Source organism: Mobula birostris, unplaced genomic scaffold, assembly GCF_030028105.1.
Source record: "Mobula birostris isolate sMobBir1 unplaced genomic scaffold, sMobBir1.hap1 scaffold_1153, whole genome shotgun sequence".
In the NCBI taxonomy this organism is placed as follows: domain Eukaryota; kingdom Metazoa; phylum Chordata; class Chondrichthyes; order Myliobatiformes; family Myliobatidae; genus Mobula; species Mobula birostris.
In genome coordinates this window covers 79,245-95,763 of record NW_027274194.1, presented here as the reverse complement: position 1 = coordinate 95,763, position 16,519 = coordinate 79,245, and the positions used below count along the sequence as shown (strand labels likewise).

The following is a 16,519-nucleotide window of genomic DNA, read 5'->3' as shown; positions in this document are numbered from 1 at the left end:
TCACCACCACCCTGACAATTACACCCCCTGAACCCCCACCCTCCTCTCCACACCCTGTCACCACCACCCTGACAATTACACCCCCTGAACCCCCACCCTGACAATTACACCCCCTGAACCCCCCACCCTCCTCTCCACACCGACCCGCCCACCTGCCCTCCAATCATCCCCCCAATCTGCACCCTCTCCCCGATGGTTATGTCTCCCCTCTCTGACCCTCTGTCTCCCCCTCCCAGGGGTAACATGCTACCCTCTATCACGTACGACTACATCCAGAACTGCCTATACCACCGTCTCACTGACCCCTTCTGTCCCATCTTCCGGCTGGGGGACATCGTGGCCGAGGCTCAGCAGGACTTCAACTACCTCGCCAAAAAGGTGGGTCCTGTCCCGTCCCGTCCCCTCCCGTCTCATGCGTCCCCTGTTGTCCCGTCCCCTCCCGTCTCATGCATCCCGTGTTGTCCCGTCCCGTCGCATCCGTCCCATCTAATCCTTCCCATCACGTCTCTTCTGTACCGTCCCATCCCGTCCTGTATCGTCTCATCCATCCCATCCCGTCTAATCCTTCCCATCCCGTCCTATCTCGTCCCGTCTAATGCCTCCCGTTCCTTCCCGTCCTGTCCCGTCTCATCCGTCCAGTCCCGTCCCGTCTCATCTGTCCCGTCTAATGCCTCCTGTCCCGTCCCATCTAATCCTTCCCGTCCTGTCCCGTCTCATCTGTCCCGTCCCATCTCATCCGTCCAGTCCCGTCCCGTCTCATACCTCCCGTCCCGTCTAATCCTTCCCGTCCTGTCCCGTCTCATCCGTCCCGTCCCGTCTCATCCGTCCAATCCCATCCCGTCTCATCCGTCCCATCTAATCCTTCCCATCACGTCTCTTCTGTGCCATCCCATCCCGTCCTGTATCGTCTCATTTGTCCCATCCCGTCGTGTTTCGTCTCATCCGTCCCATCCCGTACAGTCTCATCTGTCCTGTCCCGTCTAATCTTTCCCATCCCGTCCCGTCTAATGCCTCCCGTCCCGTTCCGTCTAATCCTTCCCGCCCTGTCCCGTCTCATCCGTCCCGTCCCGTCTAATGCCTCCATCCCGTCCCGTGTAATCCGTCCCATCCCGTCTCATCCATCCAGTCCCGTCCCGTCTCATCCATCCCATCTAATGCCTCCCATCCCGTCCCATCTAATCCTTCCTGTCCTGTCCCGTCTCATCCGTCCCGTCTAATGCCTCCCGTCCCATCCCATCTAATCCTTCCCGTCCTGTCCCGTCTCATCCGTTCAGTCCCGTCCCGTCTAATGCCTACCGTCCCGTCCCGTCTAATCCTTCCCGTCCCGTCCCGTCTCATCCATCCAATCCCATACTGTCTCATCCGTCCCGTCTTAATTCTTCCCGTCCTGTCCCGTCTCATCCGTCCCATCCCGTATCGTCTCATTCGTCCCGTCCCGTATCGTCTCATTCGTCCCGTCCCGTCTCATGCTTCCCGTCCCGTCCCGTTTCATCCGTCCTGTCTCGTCCCATCTCGTCCCGTCGCATCCGTCCCGCCCCGTCCCGTCTCATCCATCCAATCCCATACTGTCTCATCCGTCCCGTCTAATTCTTCCCGTCCTGTCCCGTCTCATCCGTCCCATCCCGTATCGTCTCATTCGTCCCGTCCCGTCTCATGCTTCCCGTCCCGTCCCGTTTCATCCGTCCTGTCTCGTCCCATCTCGTCCCGTCGCATCCGTCCCGCCCCGTCTCAGGCTACTTAGGCTGTCGGTGGTGTTTGGGGAAGCTGAAGAGTCTCTGGCCGACTGAACTCATTTCTTTCTCTGCTACTCCCCCCTCTCCTCCCTCTTCCTGCTCTCCTTCTCTCTCCACTTCTCTCCCAACCCCTTTCCCCCACCCACACTCCCCCTCTGTCCCCCTCACACCCCGCTTCCCTCCTTTCCCCCCTCCCGCTCCTCTCCCTTCCGCATTCTCTCTCCTTCATTCTCCGCCCCCGCCTCCTGCTCTCCCCGTCTCCACTTCTCCCCACTCTCCACTTCTCCCCCAACCCCTTTCCCGCACCCACACTCCCCCTCTGTCCCTCTCACACCCCGCTTCCCTCCTTCCCCCCCGCTCCTCTCCCTTCCGCACTCTCCCTCCTTCATTCTCCGCCCCGCCTCCTGCTCTCCCCCCTCTCCCCTTTCCCCTTTCCCCCACCCACACTCCCCCTCTGTCCCTCTCACACCCCGCTTCCCTCCTTTCCCCCCCTCCCGCTCCTCTCCCTTCCGCACTCTCTCTCCATCTCGCCCCGTCACTCCCCCCATCCCCCTCTCTACCTCCCTCCACCCTCCCCCTTCGATCCCCACCCTCAGGGGGGTGTAATTGCATCAAGATCTTGTGGAACTGCAACCTGGACCGCTCGGCAGACCTGTGCATTCCGCACTACACCTTCCAGAGGCTGGACCGCATCTCGCAGAACAACAACGTCTCTCAGGGATACAACTTCAGGTACTCAGCCGCTGCCCCGACCCTCCATCACCGGCTGGACAGCAAAACCTCATACAGGACAGGACTGTCTGTCCTCCGGGACGTCCCGTCACTGGAGGGGTGTGTGTGGGGTGCCGGGGTTTGGAGAGGGTGCAGACGGGGTTCGCCAGGATGCTGCCTGGGTTAGAGAGCGTGTGGAGAGTTCGGACAGACTGGGGTTGTTTTATCAGGAGCGTCGGAGGGGAGACAGGTTTTGTAGGATTACAGGAGGCAGGTAGGGCAGACGGTCTTTTCCCGAGAGTGGGGATGTCTAATGGTGAGAGTGGATGTGTGTGGTGAGTTTCAATTATAAACACAGAGACCGGTGGGAGTCTGGGATGTGCTGCCCAGGAGGTGGGTGGTGGAGGAAGATACGATGGGGGTGTTTGAGAGGGCTGCCTGACAGACGCGGGGACGGGCAGGTGGGGTCATGAGTGAGGGATTAGTTTTGTGCAGAGAGGATATTGTGTAGGGAGGGAGGGAGGGATTAGTTTTATGTAGTGAGGACATTGTGTAGGGGAGGGAGGGAGGGAGGGATTAGTTTTGTGTAGTGAGGACATTGTGTAGGGGAGGGAAGGAGGGATTAGGTTTGTGTAGTGAGGACATTGTGTAGGGGAAGGAGGGAGGGAGGGATTAGTTTTGTGTAGTGAGGACATTGTGTAGGGGAGGGAGGGAGGGAGGGATTAGTTTTGTGTAGTGAGGACATTGTGTAGGGGAGGGAGGGAGGGAGGGATTAGTTTTGTGTAGTGAGGACATTGTGTAGGGGAGGGAAGGAGGGATTAGGTTTGTGTAGTGAGGACATTGTGTAGGGAGGGAGGGAGGGAGGGAGGGATTAGTTTTGTGCAGAGAGGACATTGTGTAGGGGAGGGAGGGAGGGAGGGATTAGTTTGTGTAGTGAGGACATTGTGTAGGGGAGGGAGGGGAAGGGAGGGATTAGTTTGTGTAGTGAGGACATTGTGTAGGGGAGGGAGGGAGGGAGGGATTAGTTTTGTGTAGTGAGGACATTGTGTAGGGGAGGGAGGGAGGGAGGGAGGGATTAGTTTTGTGTAGTGAGGACATTGTGTAGGGGAGGGAGGGAGGGAGGGATTAGTTTTGTGTAGTGAGGACATTGTGTAGGGAGGGAGGGAGGGATTAGTTTGTGTAGTGAGGACATTGTGTAGGGGAGGGAGGGAGGGAGGGATTAGTTTGTGTAGTGAGGACATTGTGTAGGGGAGGGAGGGAGGGAGGGATTAGTTTGTGTAGTGAGGACATTGTGTAGGGGAGGGAGGGAGGGAGGGATTAGTTTTGTGTAGTGAGGACATTGTGTAGGGGAGGGAGGGAGGGAGGGATTAGTTTGTGTAGTGAGGACATTGTGTAGGGGAGGGAGGGAGGGAGGGATTAGTTTTGTGTAGTGAGGACATTGTGTAGGGGAGGGAGGGAGGGATTAGTTTTGTGTAGTGAGGACATTGTGTAGGGAGGAAGGGAGGGAGGGAGGGATTAGTTTTATGTAGTGAGGACATTGTGTAGGGGAGGGAGGGAGGGAGGGATTAGTTTTGTGTAGTGAGGACATTGTGTAGGGGAAGGAGGGAGGGAGGGAGGGATTAGTTTGTGTAGTGAGGACATTGTGTAGGGGAGGGAGGGAGGGAGGGATTAGTTTTGTGTAGTGAGGACATTGTGTAGGGGAGGGAGGGAGGGATTAGTTTTTGTGTAGTGAGGACATTGTGTAGGGGAGGGAGGGAAGGAGGGATTAGTTTTGTGTAGTGAGACATTGTGTAGGGGAGGGAGGGAGGGAGGGATTAGTTTTGTGTAGTGAGGACATTGTGTAGGGGAGGGAGGGAGGGAGGGATTAGTTTGTGTAGTGAGGACATTGTGTAGGGGAGGGAGGGAAGGAGGGATTAGTTTTGTGTAGTGAGGACATTGTGTAGGGGAGGGAGGGAGGGAGGGATTAGTTTTGTGTAGTGAGGACATTGTGTAGGGGAGGGAGGGAGGGATTAGTTTTGTGTAGTGAGGACATTGTGTAGGGGAAGGAGGGAGGGAGGGAGGGATTAGTTTTGTGTAGTGAGGACATTGTGTAGGGGAGGGAGGGAGGGAGGGATTAGTTTTGTGTAGTGAGGACATTGTGTAGGGGAGGGAGGGAGGGAGGGATTAGTTTGTGTAGTGAGGACATTGTGTAGGGGAGGGAGGGAAGGAGGATTAGTTTTGTGTAGTGAGGACATTGTGTAGGGGAGGGAGGGAGGGAGGGATTAGTTTTGTGTAGTGAGGACATTGTGTAGGGGAGGGAGGGAGGGAGGGAGGGATTAGTTTTGTGTAGTGAGGACATTGTGTAGGGGAGGGAGGGAGGGAGGGAGGGATTAGTTTTGTGTAGTGAGGACATTGTGTAGGGGAGGGAGGGAGGGAGGGATTAGTTTTATGTAGTGAGGACATTGTGTAGGGGAGGGAAGGAGGGATTAGGTTTGTGTCGTGAGGACATTGTGTAGGGGAGGGAGGGAGGGAGGGATTAGTTTTGTGCAGAGAGGACATTGTGTAGGGGAGGGAGGGAGGGATTAGTTTTGTGTAGTGAGGACATTGTGTAGGGAGGGAGGGAACTGTCCCTCCGCGGTGGAGGCCGAGGATTTTTTTTCCCGAGGTGGATTTCAGTTCCAGGATGGAGGGGAGGAAGGTGATGGTAGAGAGGCAGGGGGAAGGCAAGGTGTTTGGAGGATTTTGGAGATGTAGAGGACCGGGGAGGTGTTGTGGGTGGTGATGTGTGAGCGTCCTCAGCACCTGTGACTCACCTGTCGCCCCCCCCCCCCCCCCAGGTATGCCAGATTCTACCGGGACGGGAACGGGACGGAGTACCGCACGCTGATCAAATCGTACGGCATCCGCATTGACATCCTGGTCCTCGGACAGGTAGGGTCACCTCCCGGGGGCTCCCGCCCATCAGCGCTCACTCCTCTCCCTCGCCCTGCCTCAGTCCGGCGAGGGGCAGCGGCCCCCTCTCTCTCTCCAGAAGCTCTCGCTGACGCTCCTCTTTCTCTCCGCGTCTTCCTCAGGCCGCCAAGTTTGACATCATCCCCACCCTGATCAACGTAGTCGCCGCCTTCACCTCCATCGGACTGGTAGGTGTCTGGGCGCGGGGCCCGGTGAATTACCGCTCAGCTACCTCGCGACCTTTTACCCACACGAGGTTCCGCAGGCGCCGGAAATCCCAGGCAACGCACACAAGGTGCTGGAGGAACCCGGCAGGTCGGGCAGCAGCTAGGGAAATGAGTGAACGGTCGATGGTTTGGGCCGAGAGACCTTTCACCTCTCTCACTCTCATTTGTGGCACATCTCTGTCCATTTCTCCCATCATACCCCCCCTCTCCCGCTGTCTCCCCATCTCAAAACGTCGCCTCCCTTTCTCCCGTCGTCTCCCTCTCTCCCCAGTCGTTTTCCTTTCTCCCGTCGTCTCCCTCTCTCTCCCATCGTCTCCCCCTTTTTCCCGTCGTCTCCCTCTCTCTCCAGCCGTCTCCCTTTCTCCCATCAGCTCCCTCTCTCTCCAGTCGTTTTCCTCTCTCCGTCAGCTCCCTGTCTCTCCCGTCGTCTCCCCCTTTCTCTCCAGTCGTTTTCCTTTCTCCTGTCGTCTCCCTCTCCAGTCGTTTTCCTTTCTCCTGTCGTCTCCCTCTCCAGTCGTTTTCCTTTCTCCCGTCAGCTCCCTCTCTCTCCCGTCGTCTCCCTCTCTCTCCAGCCGTCTCCCTTTCTCCCGTCGTCTCCCTCTCTCTCCAGTTATTTTCCTTTCTCCCGTCGTCTCCCTCTCTCTCCAGTCGTTTTCCTTTCTCCCATCATCTCCCCCTTTCTCCATCGTCTCCTCCTCTCTCCAGTCGTTTTCCTTTCTCCCATCATCTCCCCCTTTCTCCCGTCGTCTCCCTCTCTCTCCAGCCGTCTCCCTTTCTCCCGTCGTCTCCCTCTCTCTCCAGTCATTTTCCTTTCTCCCGTCGTCTCCCTCTCTCTCCAGTCGTTTTCCTTTCTCCCATCATCTCCCCCTTTCTCCCATCGTCTCCTCCTCTCTCCAGTCGTTTTCCTTTCTCCCATCATCTCCCCTTTCTCCCGTCGTCTCCCTCTCTCTCCAGCCGTCTCCCTTTCTCCCGTCGTCTCCGTCTCTCTCCAGTCGTTTTCCTTTCTCCCGTCGTTTCCCTCTCTCCAGTCGTTTTCCTTTCTCCCGTCAGCTCCCTGTCTCTCCAGTCGTTTTCCTTTCTCCCGTCGTCTCCCCCTCTCTCCAGTTGTTTTCCTTTCTCCCGTCATCTCCCTCTCTCTCCGTCGTCTCCCCCCTTTCTCCCGTCAGCTCCCTCTCTCTCCAGTCGTTTTCCTTTCTCCCGTTGGCTCCCTGTCTCTCCCATCGTCTCCCCTCTCTCTCCAGCCGTCTCCCTTTCTCCCGTCAGCTCCCTCTCTCTCCAGTCGTTTTCCTTTCTCCCGTTGGCTCCCTGTCTCTCCCATCGTCTCCCCCTCTCTCTCCAGCCGTCTCCCTTTCTCCCGTCAGCTCCCTCTCTCTCCAGTCGTTTTCCTTTCTCGCGTCATCTCCCTCTCTGTCCAGTCGTTTCCTTTCTCCTGTCGTCTCCCCCCTACCTTTCGCCGTTTCCCCTCCTCTCCGATCATCTCTCTGTCTCTCCTGCCGTCGCTCCCACTCTCCCTCACTGTCTCTCCCATCTCTTTTCTCTTTCCCTTTTCAAATCAGAATCCAATTTATTCATTGTCTCAGTCACAGACACACACACACACAGACTCTCAATGCTGGAGGAAGAGCAGGTCAGGCAGCCTCACGGAGAGATTCAGCCCGAAACGTCGACTGTACTCTTTTCCATCCATGCCCAGTCCCTCCAGCATTTTGTGGGCGTTGCTCTGCATTTCCAGCAAGCGGAGAATCTCCGGAATTGTTTTTTTTAAATCTCTGACCCTTGCTGTGAAACTTGTTGGTTTGTATAATGCAGGACGTAAGGTATTACTGCCAGTTAAAAAGATTTAATAGCAGATGTTTTGCAGTCAGGCAGAACGTTTTGCGTGTTCACAGGCCCTTTCAGTTGTTCAATGGTCCCATTGATATCAGAGATGGTATACAATATACATCCCAAAATTCCTGTCCTTCACGGGCATCCTCTTAAGCAGAAAAGAGCCCCAAAGGATCAACAGCAGTAAAAACATTAGCAGCCCAAACCCCCCCTGCTCCCCCCCTCCCACGCACAAGCATCCACCTCCCCCCACCCCAAATTATTTCAGAATAAAGATTCGACACGACACAGGCTCTCTCTCTCCCTCTAATAGAGGGAGAGGCGTCCCCCCCCTTCACAGCGAGGTGGGGGGAGAGACGTAAACTAAACGACTCGCGCAAATTGACGATGATGAAGTCCGCCGCCTGGCTTTTAATCCCGTCCCCCCCCCCCCCGCCCTGCGAAGCTTTCCGACTGGAGAATCTGCGACGAACTCTTCCCCCATGAGAGGAGAGCGAACGAGGGAACACAATTCACCGATCAGAGCGCAGATGTCCCGTTCTCTCCAAGGCCCCCCCCAACACAGAGCCTCGGAACCCCCGAAGGTCGCTCCCCCTTGCGATATCGGAAAGCGGCTGGTCCACCCGCGTCCCCCCGCCAGGAACGGAAACCAGCGCGCAGCCGCGGGCCAGGGCCTCCAACGGGACGTCGCCCACCCCGAAAGGGGGAAGGGGGAGACACCGCGGGAAGAAATCGAACCGTGAGTCGCCGTAGAGCGCCATCGTAGCGCGTCTGAGCGTGTTTATATTTTCAAGACTTGCACCCGAACAACGGACTCGAGTGGGGCACCAGCACGAGAGGCTGTGTACAGGAAGGGCCAGAGTCGCCTCGACCTCCCGGGGAGACCGGGCTCCTCCGGACTGTGCGGGCCTCTCCCTCACACGTTCTGCCAGCCTGTTGTCGCCGGCACAATCTTCTACTCGGTGGTGTGCTGGGGCGACGGGCATCACCACGGGCGGTGCCAACGGGCTCGATAAACCGGTCAGGAAGGCTGGCTCTGTTATCGGAGTCAAACTGGACACACCGGAGGCCGCGGTAGAACGAAGGGCCCCGCGGGGGGAACCCCGGCAATCCTGGACAATGTCTCTCACCCCTCCGCTGAACTCGGCTGAACGGAGGAGCACTTTCAGTGACAGACGGAGACAACCGCGCTGGTCCGAAGGGCGTTATACCAGGTCGTTCTTGACCTCGGACATTAGACCATTAGACAAAGGAGCAGAAGTTGGCCATTCGAGTCTACTCCACCATTTTATCATGAGCTGATCCATTCTCCCATTTAGTCCCACTCCCCCGCCTTCTCACCATAACCTTTGATGCCCTGGCTACTCAGATACCTATCAATCTCTGCCTTAAATACACCCAATGACTTGGCCTCCACTGCTGCCCGTGGCAATAAATTCCACAGATTCACCACCCTCTGACTAAAGAAATTTCTTCGCATCTCTGTTCTGAATGGGCGCCCTTCAATCCTTAAGTCATGCCCTCTCGGACTAGACTCCCCCTCTGTAATGAGTCAATCCGCAGCCGGGGATGTGTGAGGGTAACTTATCTTTAATTCTTTCTTACTTCTCTCCTGATACAAGTCGTGCACAAAGGCAGTGAGGGTGTGTCCGTGGTTTCTGCGTCCGTTCAGAAATCGGACGGCGGAGGGGAAGACGCTGTTCCCGAACCGCTGAGTTGTGTGCCTTCGGGCTCCTGTACAACAATGATCAGTTAGACACAGAGGGAGTCTTTACTCGCTGACAAGTATCTTTATTGGCTCGGTTCGCAAGCACGTGAATTTACACAGCCAAGTACCTGTGTGCCCGCCTACTGGGTTTCCCGGGCCCTCCGTGGACTGAGAAAGGACTGGAAAGGAGTCTATGGAGGGGAGGAGAAGATGGCGGCGTATGCGGCCGCTCGAAATGATATCGTGTTTGTTAAGTAGGGGCCGTGCACAATCCTGTTTGCTGGAGACAGATGTGAGAAGCACGGAGGAACATCTGGAGAAACTTCTGAAATGCCTGCTTCGCTGCCGCTGCTACTGTGTGATCGAGAATCCCCAGAGGGGAAGGCCCCAAATCCTCGGCTTTGCCTATTGCCTGTTGCCGGGGACGGGGTCGAAGCGCCCGGCAGAGATGGTGCTCGGTGTTGGAGGCTCGAAGTTTCCGGACGGACTCAGAGTCGGCTGTGGTCGGGTGCTTCCAGGGTGCTGCATCGGCAAGTTTGCGACGCTGGAAGCTCATGGCAGGGAGAGTTTTTCTTCCTTCTACCGTCTGCCTGAGATGATGCGACTTTCGAGAGACTTTGAGACTTATTTTTTACCGTGCCCATGGTCTGTTCTTCATCAAATTACGGTATTGCTTTGCACTGTCGTAACTATATGTTATAATTATGTGGTTTTTGTCAGTTTTAGTCTTGGTTTGCCTTGTGTTTCTGTGATATCATTCTGGAGGAACAAATTGTGTCATTTCTTAATGCACACATTACTAAATGACAATAAAAGAGGACTGTGTGTCCTCATAATCTATGCTGGCCAGGCTCCGGATCGAACCTCCACGCTCCCATTGCCACGGTGGGTCGCCAGAGAGTTGTCGCTTCCTTGTATTTGAAGCTCCTAATTTTTAAAAGAAACAATTCTGATTGGTTCGAACGCTGTGCTTCAATCTCATTGGCTTGAGGTCACCTGACCGAGCTGGGTGCCCCTTCCTATTGGCCTGGTGTTGCTCTACGGCCTTTGGCCAGGGCCCTCGTGCCTTCTCCGCTTCCCGGCTCTGACTGGTTCAAAGCGGGTGACCCAGACACTGGGCCTCCTCCCGCGGGCCTGCCTCTTTACCTAATACACAGCTACTCATCTGAGAACCATCCCAGGTTTAGCAGCTCATTACCTGAAACTCCTTGCGCCCACGTTCAGTTGCGCTGATCAAGTTATCCCGGGCCGAGAATCAGTGCCCAAGGAGTTCGCAAAATGGTGGCTGCAGGGACAGTCTCACAAAATGGCCGCCTCTTCCTGTTCGCCGATTTCCGTTCTTTCTGGCCAATGCCTCCTTCATGGTAGAAATGAGACGGGGGGGGGTGGGGGTCCTTAATGATGAATGCCACCTTTCTGAGGCATTGCCTTTTGAAGATGCTTTTGACAGTGGGCAAGCAAGTTCCCATGAAGGAGCAGGCCGAGTTTACCACCTTCTGCAGCTTTTTCCATTTGGCCCATCAAGCCTGCTCCACCATTCAATCATGGCCGATCCTTTTCCCCCCTCCTCAACCCCACTCCCTGGCCTTCTCCCCGTAACCTTTGATGCCATGTCCAATCGAGAACCTATCAATCTCTGCCTTAAATACACCCAAAGACCTGGCCTCCACAGCTGCCCATGGCAACAAATTCCATAAATTCACCACCCTCTCCACATCTCTGCTTTGAAAGGGCGCCCCTCTATCCTGAGGCTGTGCCCTCTTGTCCTAGACTCCCCCACCACGGGAAACATCCTTTCCACATCTACTCTGTCTGGGCCTTTCAACATTCAAAAGGTTTCAATGAGATCCCCCCTCATCCTTCTGAATTCCAGTGAGTACAGACCCAGAGCCATCAAACATTCCTCGTATGATAACCCTTTCATTCCTGGAATCATCCTCGTGAACCTCCTCTGGACCCTCTCCAGTGCCAGCACATCTTTTCTCAGATGAGGGGCCCAAAACTGTTCACAGTACTCAAGGTGAGGCCTCACCAGTGCCTTATAAAGGCTCAGCATCACATCTCTGCTCTTGTATTCCAGACCTCTTGAAATGAAATGAATGCTAACCTGCCACCACCGACTCGACCTGCAAGTTAACCTTCAGGGTGTTCTGCAGAAGGACTCCCAACTCCCTTTGCACCTCAGATTTCTGGATTTCCTCCCCATTTAGAAAATAGTCCGCACATTTATTTCTACCAAAGTGCACGACCATGCATTTTCCAACATGGTATCTCATTTGCCATTTTCTTGCCCATTCTCCTAATCTGTCTAAGTCCTTCTGCAGCCTACCTGTCTCCTCAACACTACCTGTCCCCTCAACACTACCTGTCCCTCCACCAATCTTTGTATCATCTGCACACTTGGCAACAAAGCCATCTATTCCATCATCTAAATCATTGATATACAGCATAAAAAGAAGTGGTCCCAACACCGACCCCTGTGGAACACCACTGGTCACCGGCAGCCAACTGGACAAGGATCCTTTTATTCCCACTCACTGCCTCCTACCGATCAGCCAATGCTCTAACCATGTTCTTAACTTTCCTGTAATACCATGGGCTCTTAACTTGGTAAGCAGCCTTATGTGTGGCCTTCTGAAAGTCCAAATATACAACATCCACTGCATCCCCTTTATCTACCCAACTTGTAAGAATTCCAACAGGTTTGTCAGATTTATTTCGGCCCACCCAGTTTGGCAGCGGGAGTCGCCAGCCAGCGTTGGACCGGACGTCGGACTGCCTCGGGGACCCCAGCTCTGGATTTTTCCCTCGGGGCTCACTCCGGAAGCCTACCCCAGGAGTGGGTCCGGCCGCTGGGCAGCGGAGGTTTGAGATCCGAGTTTTCCTTCTCCCGGATGAGCTGCCAGTCACAGCTGACAAGACCCCATCTGCCTGGTTTTAAGGCACCAGTAACCTGCCTTTGTCAGTAGAAATGGTGCTGCCAGGTTTAGGAGCTGGACTCGGCTGTCAGAGGCTGTTTGAGACCAAAGGCATAGGTGGTGGGAGCTTGTCCCCAGCACCAACCCGCCCCCCGCCCCGGCTAGAACAACCTTCAGGAATGACAGTAAAGAATTCAACAGCAGAAAAGAACTCTTTCCGTTGGTCCAGAGTAACTGGACGTACAGTACTGCCCAAAAGTGTCAGGGAGCCCGGTTCTGTATTTGTCAACGTGGGGCGGAGAACGAGTTTGCAAAGCGGGCAGAGGACGGCGAGGGTAGAGCACCTCGGGAGGGGAGTAAAGTTGCCGACCCTCCCCTCCGACGAGGACCTGTGGTTCCCTCCTGCTCCCGAGGCCAATAGTCAGCTCCTCGTCCGCGCTGAGCTCGAGTGGGAGGTGGGGTTGTCGCGGCATCGCTCTCGATCTCCCCTCCTCCGTGCTGGTTCCTCACCGAGACCCCGTTCCTCACACCGCCCGGACGGACTGCCTCACCCCGACGGGGCGCCGAGGTGGGGGCGTGCAGGATAAAGTGTAAAGAGAGGGCCGTGTGGTCCAGAGCTCTCTGTGTTTATAACGGTACTCGTTTCTCCACCTCCCTCCTCTGTTTTCCCCCTCTCACCCTCATCCCCTCGCCCAAACGTCTTCCCCCTCGCTCCCCTCTCCCACCACACACCTTACTGCTCCCGGTACCTCCTCACTGCCCTCTCTCCCCCCTTCCCCCCTACGCCCGTCTCTGCCCCTCTCCCATTCCCCCTCAACACCACCACCTCTCGCCTCTCTCCCACCCACCCTCCACCACCCCACCCCACTTCCTCGGCTTTCCACCCCTATATCCCTCTCCCCAACTACACCTCCACCCTCTCCCTCAACCTCTTCCCCTCTCTCTCCTCCCCTCCCCTATCCTTCTCCCTCTCCCCTCCCCTCTCCTCCCCTCCCTCATCCCCACTCCCTGACCCACCCTCTTGCTCCCCTCTCCCTCATCCCACTATCCTTCTCCCTCCCGCTCCCGCATTGCCCTCCGCTTCTCCCTCCATCCCCTCCCTCCCCTCGCCCGCTACTTCTCCCTCCATCACCTCCCTCCCCTCCATCGTGGCCCTCCCCTCGCCTCCCCTCCATCGGGGCCCTCCCCTCCCCCTGCCTCCCCTCGCCTCCCCTCCATCGGGGCCCTCCCCTCGCCTCCCCTCCATCGGGGCCCTCCCCTCCCCCTGGCCCTGGCCGCTGCAGGGAGCTGTGGTGTGCGACTTGATTTTGCTGAATTTTATGAAGGGGGCCGAGAGATACAAGGCCAGGAAGTTTGAGGAGGTGAGTGTGAGAGCGGGGGGGGGGGAGCGGGACGGGGGGGGGGAAGGGGGGGGAGAGGAGGAGGGGATATGGGGAAGAGAAAGAGGGATGGGGAGAGGAGGAAGGATGGAGGAAGGGAGGGGGAGGAGGGGGATGGGGAAGTGGGGGAGGGATGGGGAAAGGGAAGGGGGAGACGAAGAAGGGAGGGGAAGGGAAAAGGGGAGGGATGGGGAAGGGGGAGGGGAAGAGGGGAGGGATGGGGAAAGGGAAGGGGGAGGGGAAGAGGGGAGGGAAGGGGGAGGGGAAGAGGGGAGGGATGGAGGAAGGGAGAGGGAGGAGGGGGATGGGGAAGTGGGGGAGGGATGGGGGAAGTGGGGGAGGGATGGGGGAAGTGGGGGAGGGATGGGGAAAGGGAAGGGGGAGACGAAGAGGGGAGGGGAGGGGAGGGGAGGGGAAAAGGGGAGGGATGGGGAAAGGGAAGGGGAGGGGAAGAGGGGAGGGATGGGGAAAGGGAAGGGGGAGGGGAAGAGGGGAGGATGGGGAAAGGGAAGGGGGAGGGGAAGAGGGGAGGGATGGGGAAAGGGAAGGGGGAGGGGAAGAGGGGAGGGATGGAGGAAGGGAGAAGGGGGAAAGGGAAGGGGGAGGGGAAGAGGGGAGGGATGGAGGAAGGGAAGGGGGAGGGGAAGAGGGGAGGGATGGAGCAAGGGAAGGGGGAGGGGAAGAGGGGAGGGATGGGGAAAGGGAAGGGGGAGGGGAAGAGGGGAGGGATGGAGGAAAGGAGGAGGAGGGATGAGGAAAGGGAAGAGGGGGGGACGGGGGAGGGGAAGAGAGGGAGAGAGGCCTTCCATGACAACATTAACACAACTTTCTTCGTGTTCCCCTTCCTGCTCTGTGCCTTTGTTCTCCCCCCACCCACCCCACCCCAGGTGCCGAACAGCGGCCACGAGCACTCTGTGAGGCGCCCCATGTCACATCAAACTGCAATGCAGCTGACAGCTCCTCTCCCTCAGCCCCGACCCCTCCGAGGACACCTGCAGATAGTGGACGGCCCCCTCTCCTCCCCTCCCGCAGGATCCCGATCCTGGGGGGACGGGGATGTCCGTGTGTAATCCCCCCGCCTCCTCTGCTGACCGGTGCCTGACCGGCCCTCGCCCTCCCCACCCCTGCGATGCCTCGGACACATCTGTGTCTCCCCCTCCCTCGCCCTACACCCCCTCGGGCAATAAGTCCAATTAAAGCTGTTCTCCGTGACTCCTGTCAGTCCGTGTGTGAATATTTGTCCTCACCTGTGAGTGAGCAAGTCTGACTTTGAGGGAGAGGAGAGGAGTGTGTGGAGAGAGATGGAGAGGAGTGTGTGAGTGTGAGACAGGGAGAGGAGTGTGTGGAGAGAGACAGAGAGGAGTGTGTGAGTGTGAGACAGATGGAGAGGAGTGTGTGAGTGTGAGACAGAGAGACAGGAGTGTGTGGACAGAGGGATGGAGTGTGTGGAGAGAGACGGAGAGGAGTGTGTGAGTGTGAGACAGAGGGAGAGGAGTGTGTGGAGAGAGACGGAGAGGAGTGTGTGAGTGTGAGACAGATGGAGAGGAGTGTGTGAGTGTGAGACAGAGGGAGAGGAGTGTGTGAGTGTGAGACAGATGGAGAGGAGTGTGTAAGTGTGAGACAGAGGGAGAGGAGTGTGTGTGTGAGTGTGAGACAGATGGAGAGGAGTGTGTGAGTGTGAGACAGGGAGAGGAGTGTGTGGAGAGAGACGGAGAGGAGTGTGTGAGTGTGAGACAGATGGAGAGGAGTGTGTGAGTGTGAGACAGAGAGACAGGAGTGTGTGGACAGAGGGATGGAGTGTGTGGAGAGAGACGGAGAGGAGTGTGTGAGTGTGAGACAGAGGGAGAGGAGTGTGTGGTGAGAGACAGAGAGGAGTGTGTGAGTGTGAGACAGATGGAGAGGAGTGTGTGAGTGTGAGACAGAGGGACAGGAGTGTGTGGACAGAGGGATGGAGTGTGTGGAGAGAGACGGAGAGGAGTGTGTGAGTGTGAGACAGAGGGAGGGGAGTGTGTGGACAGAGGGAGAGGAATGTGTGGACAGAGGGAGAGGAGTGTGTGTGAGAGACGGAGAGGAGGGGAGTGTGTGGAGAGAGACGGAGAGGAGTGTGTGTGTGAGAGACGAAGAGGAGGGGAGTGTGTGTGAGAGACGGAGAGGAGAGGAGTGTGTGTGAGAGACGGAGAGGAGGGGAGTGTGTGTGAGAGACGGAGAGGAGTGTGTGTGTGTGAGTGTGTGTGAGAGACGGAGAGGAGGGGAGTGTGAGAGACGGAGAGGAGGGGAGTGGGTGTGAGAGACGGAGAGGAGGGGAGTGTGTGAGAGACGGAGAGGAGGGGAGTGTGTGTGAGAGACGGAGAGGAGGGGAGTGTGAGAGACGGAGAGGAGGGGAGTGTGTGTGAGAGACGGAGAGGAGAGGAGGGGAGTGTGTGAGAGACGGAGAGGAGGGGAGTGTGTGTGAGAGACGGAGAGGAGGGGAGTGTGTGTGAGAGACGGAGAGGAGGGGAGTGTGAGAGACGGAGAGGAGGAGAGTGTGTGTGAGAGACGGAGAGGAGAGGAGGGGAGTGTGTGAGAGACGGAGAGGAGGGGAGTGTGTGTGAGAGACGGAGAGGAGGGGAGTGTGTGTGAGAGACGGAGAGGAGGGGAGTGTGTGTGAGAGACGGAGTGGAGGGGAGTGTGTGTGAGAGACGGAGAGGAGGGGAGTGTGTGAGAGACGGAGAGGAGGGGAGTGGGTGTGAGAGACGGAGAGGAGAGGAGGGGAGTGTGTGAGAGACGGAGAGGAGGGGAGTGTGTGTGAGAGACGGAGAGGAGGGGAGTGTGTGAGAGACGGAGAGGAGGGGAGAGTGTGAGAGACGGAGAGGAGGGGAGTGTGTGAGAGACGGAGAGGAGGAGTGTGTGTGTGAGAGACGGAGAGGAGGGGAGTGTGTGTGAGAGACGGAGAGGAGGGGAGTGTGTGTGAGAGACGGAGAGGAGGGGAGTGTGAGAGACGGAGAGGAGGGGAGTGTGTGAGAGACGGAGAGGAGGGGAGTGGGTGTGAGAGACGGAGAGGAGGGAAGTGTGTGTGAGAGACTGAGAGGAGGGGAGTGGGTGTGAG

The 16,519-nt window shown here is 57.1% G+C and overlaps 1 protein-coding gene across 1 annotated transcript; it reads left to right on the top strand.

Moving 5' to 3' along the window:
* Positions 1-305: 305 nt before the first annotated feature.
* On the top strand, positions 306-14,638 carry LOC140192312 (P2X purinoceptor 3-like; the record flags this gene model as incomplete). The annotated part of the gene is made up of 6 exons (XM_072249976.1): positions 306-378; positions 2,330-2,465; positions 5,261-5,354; positions 5,498-5,563; positions 13,339-13,416; positions 14,322-14,638. Coding segments are annotated over 6 exons (630 nt in total), but the record flags the coding sequence as incomplete, so codon positions are not given.
* Positions 14,639-16,519: the final 1,881 nt, after the last annotated feature.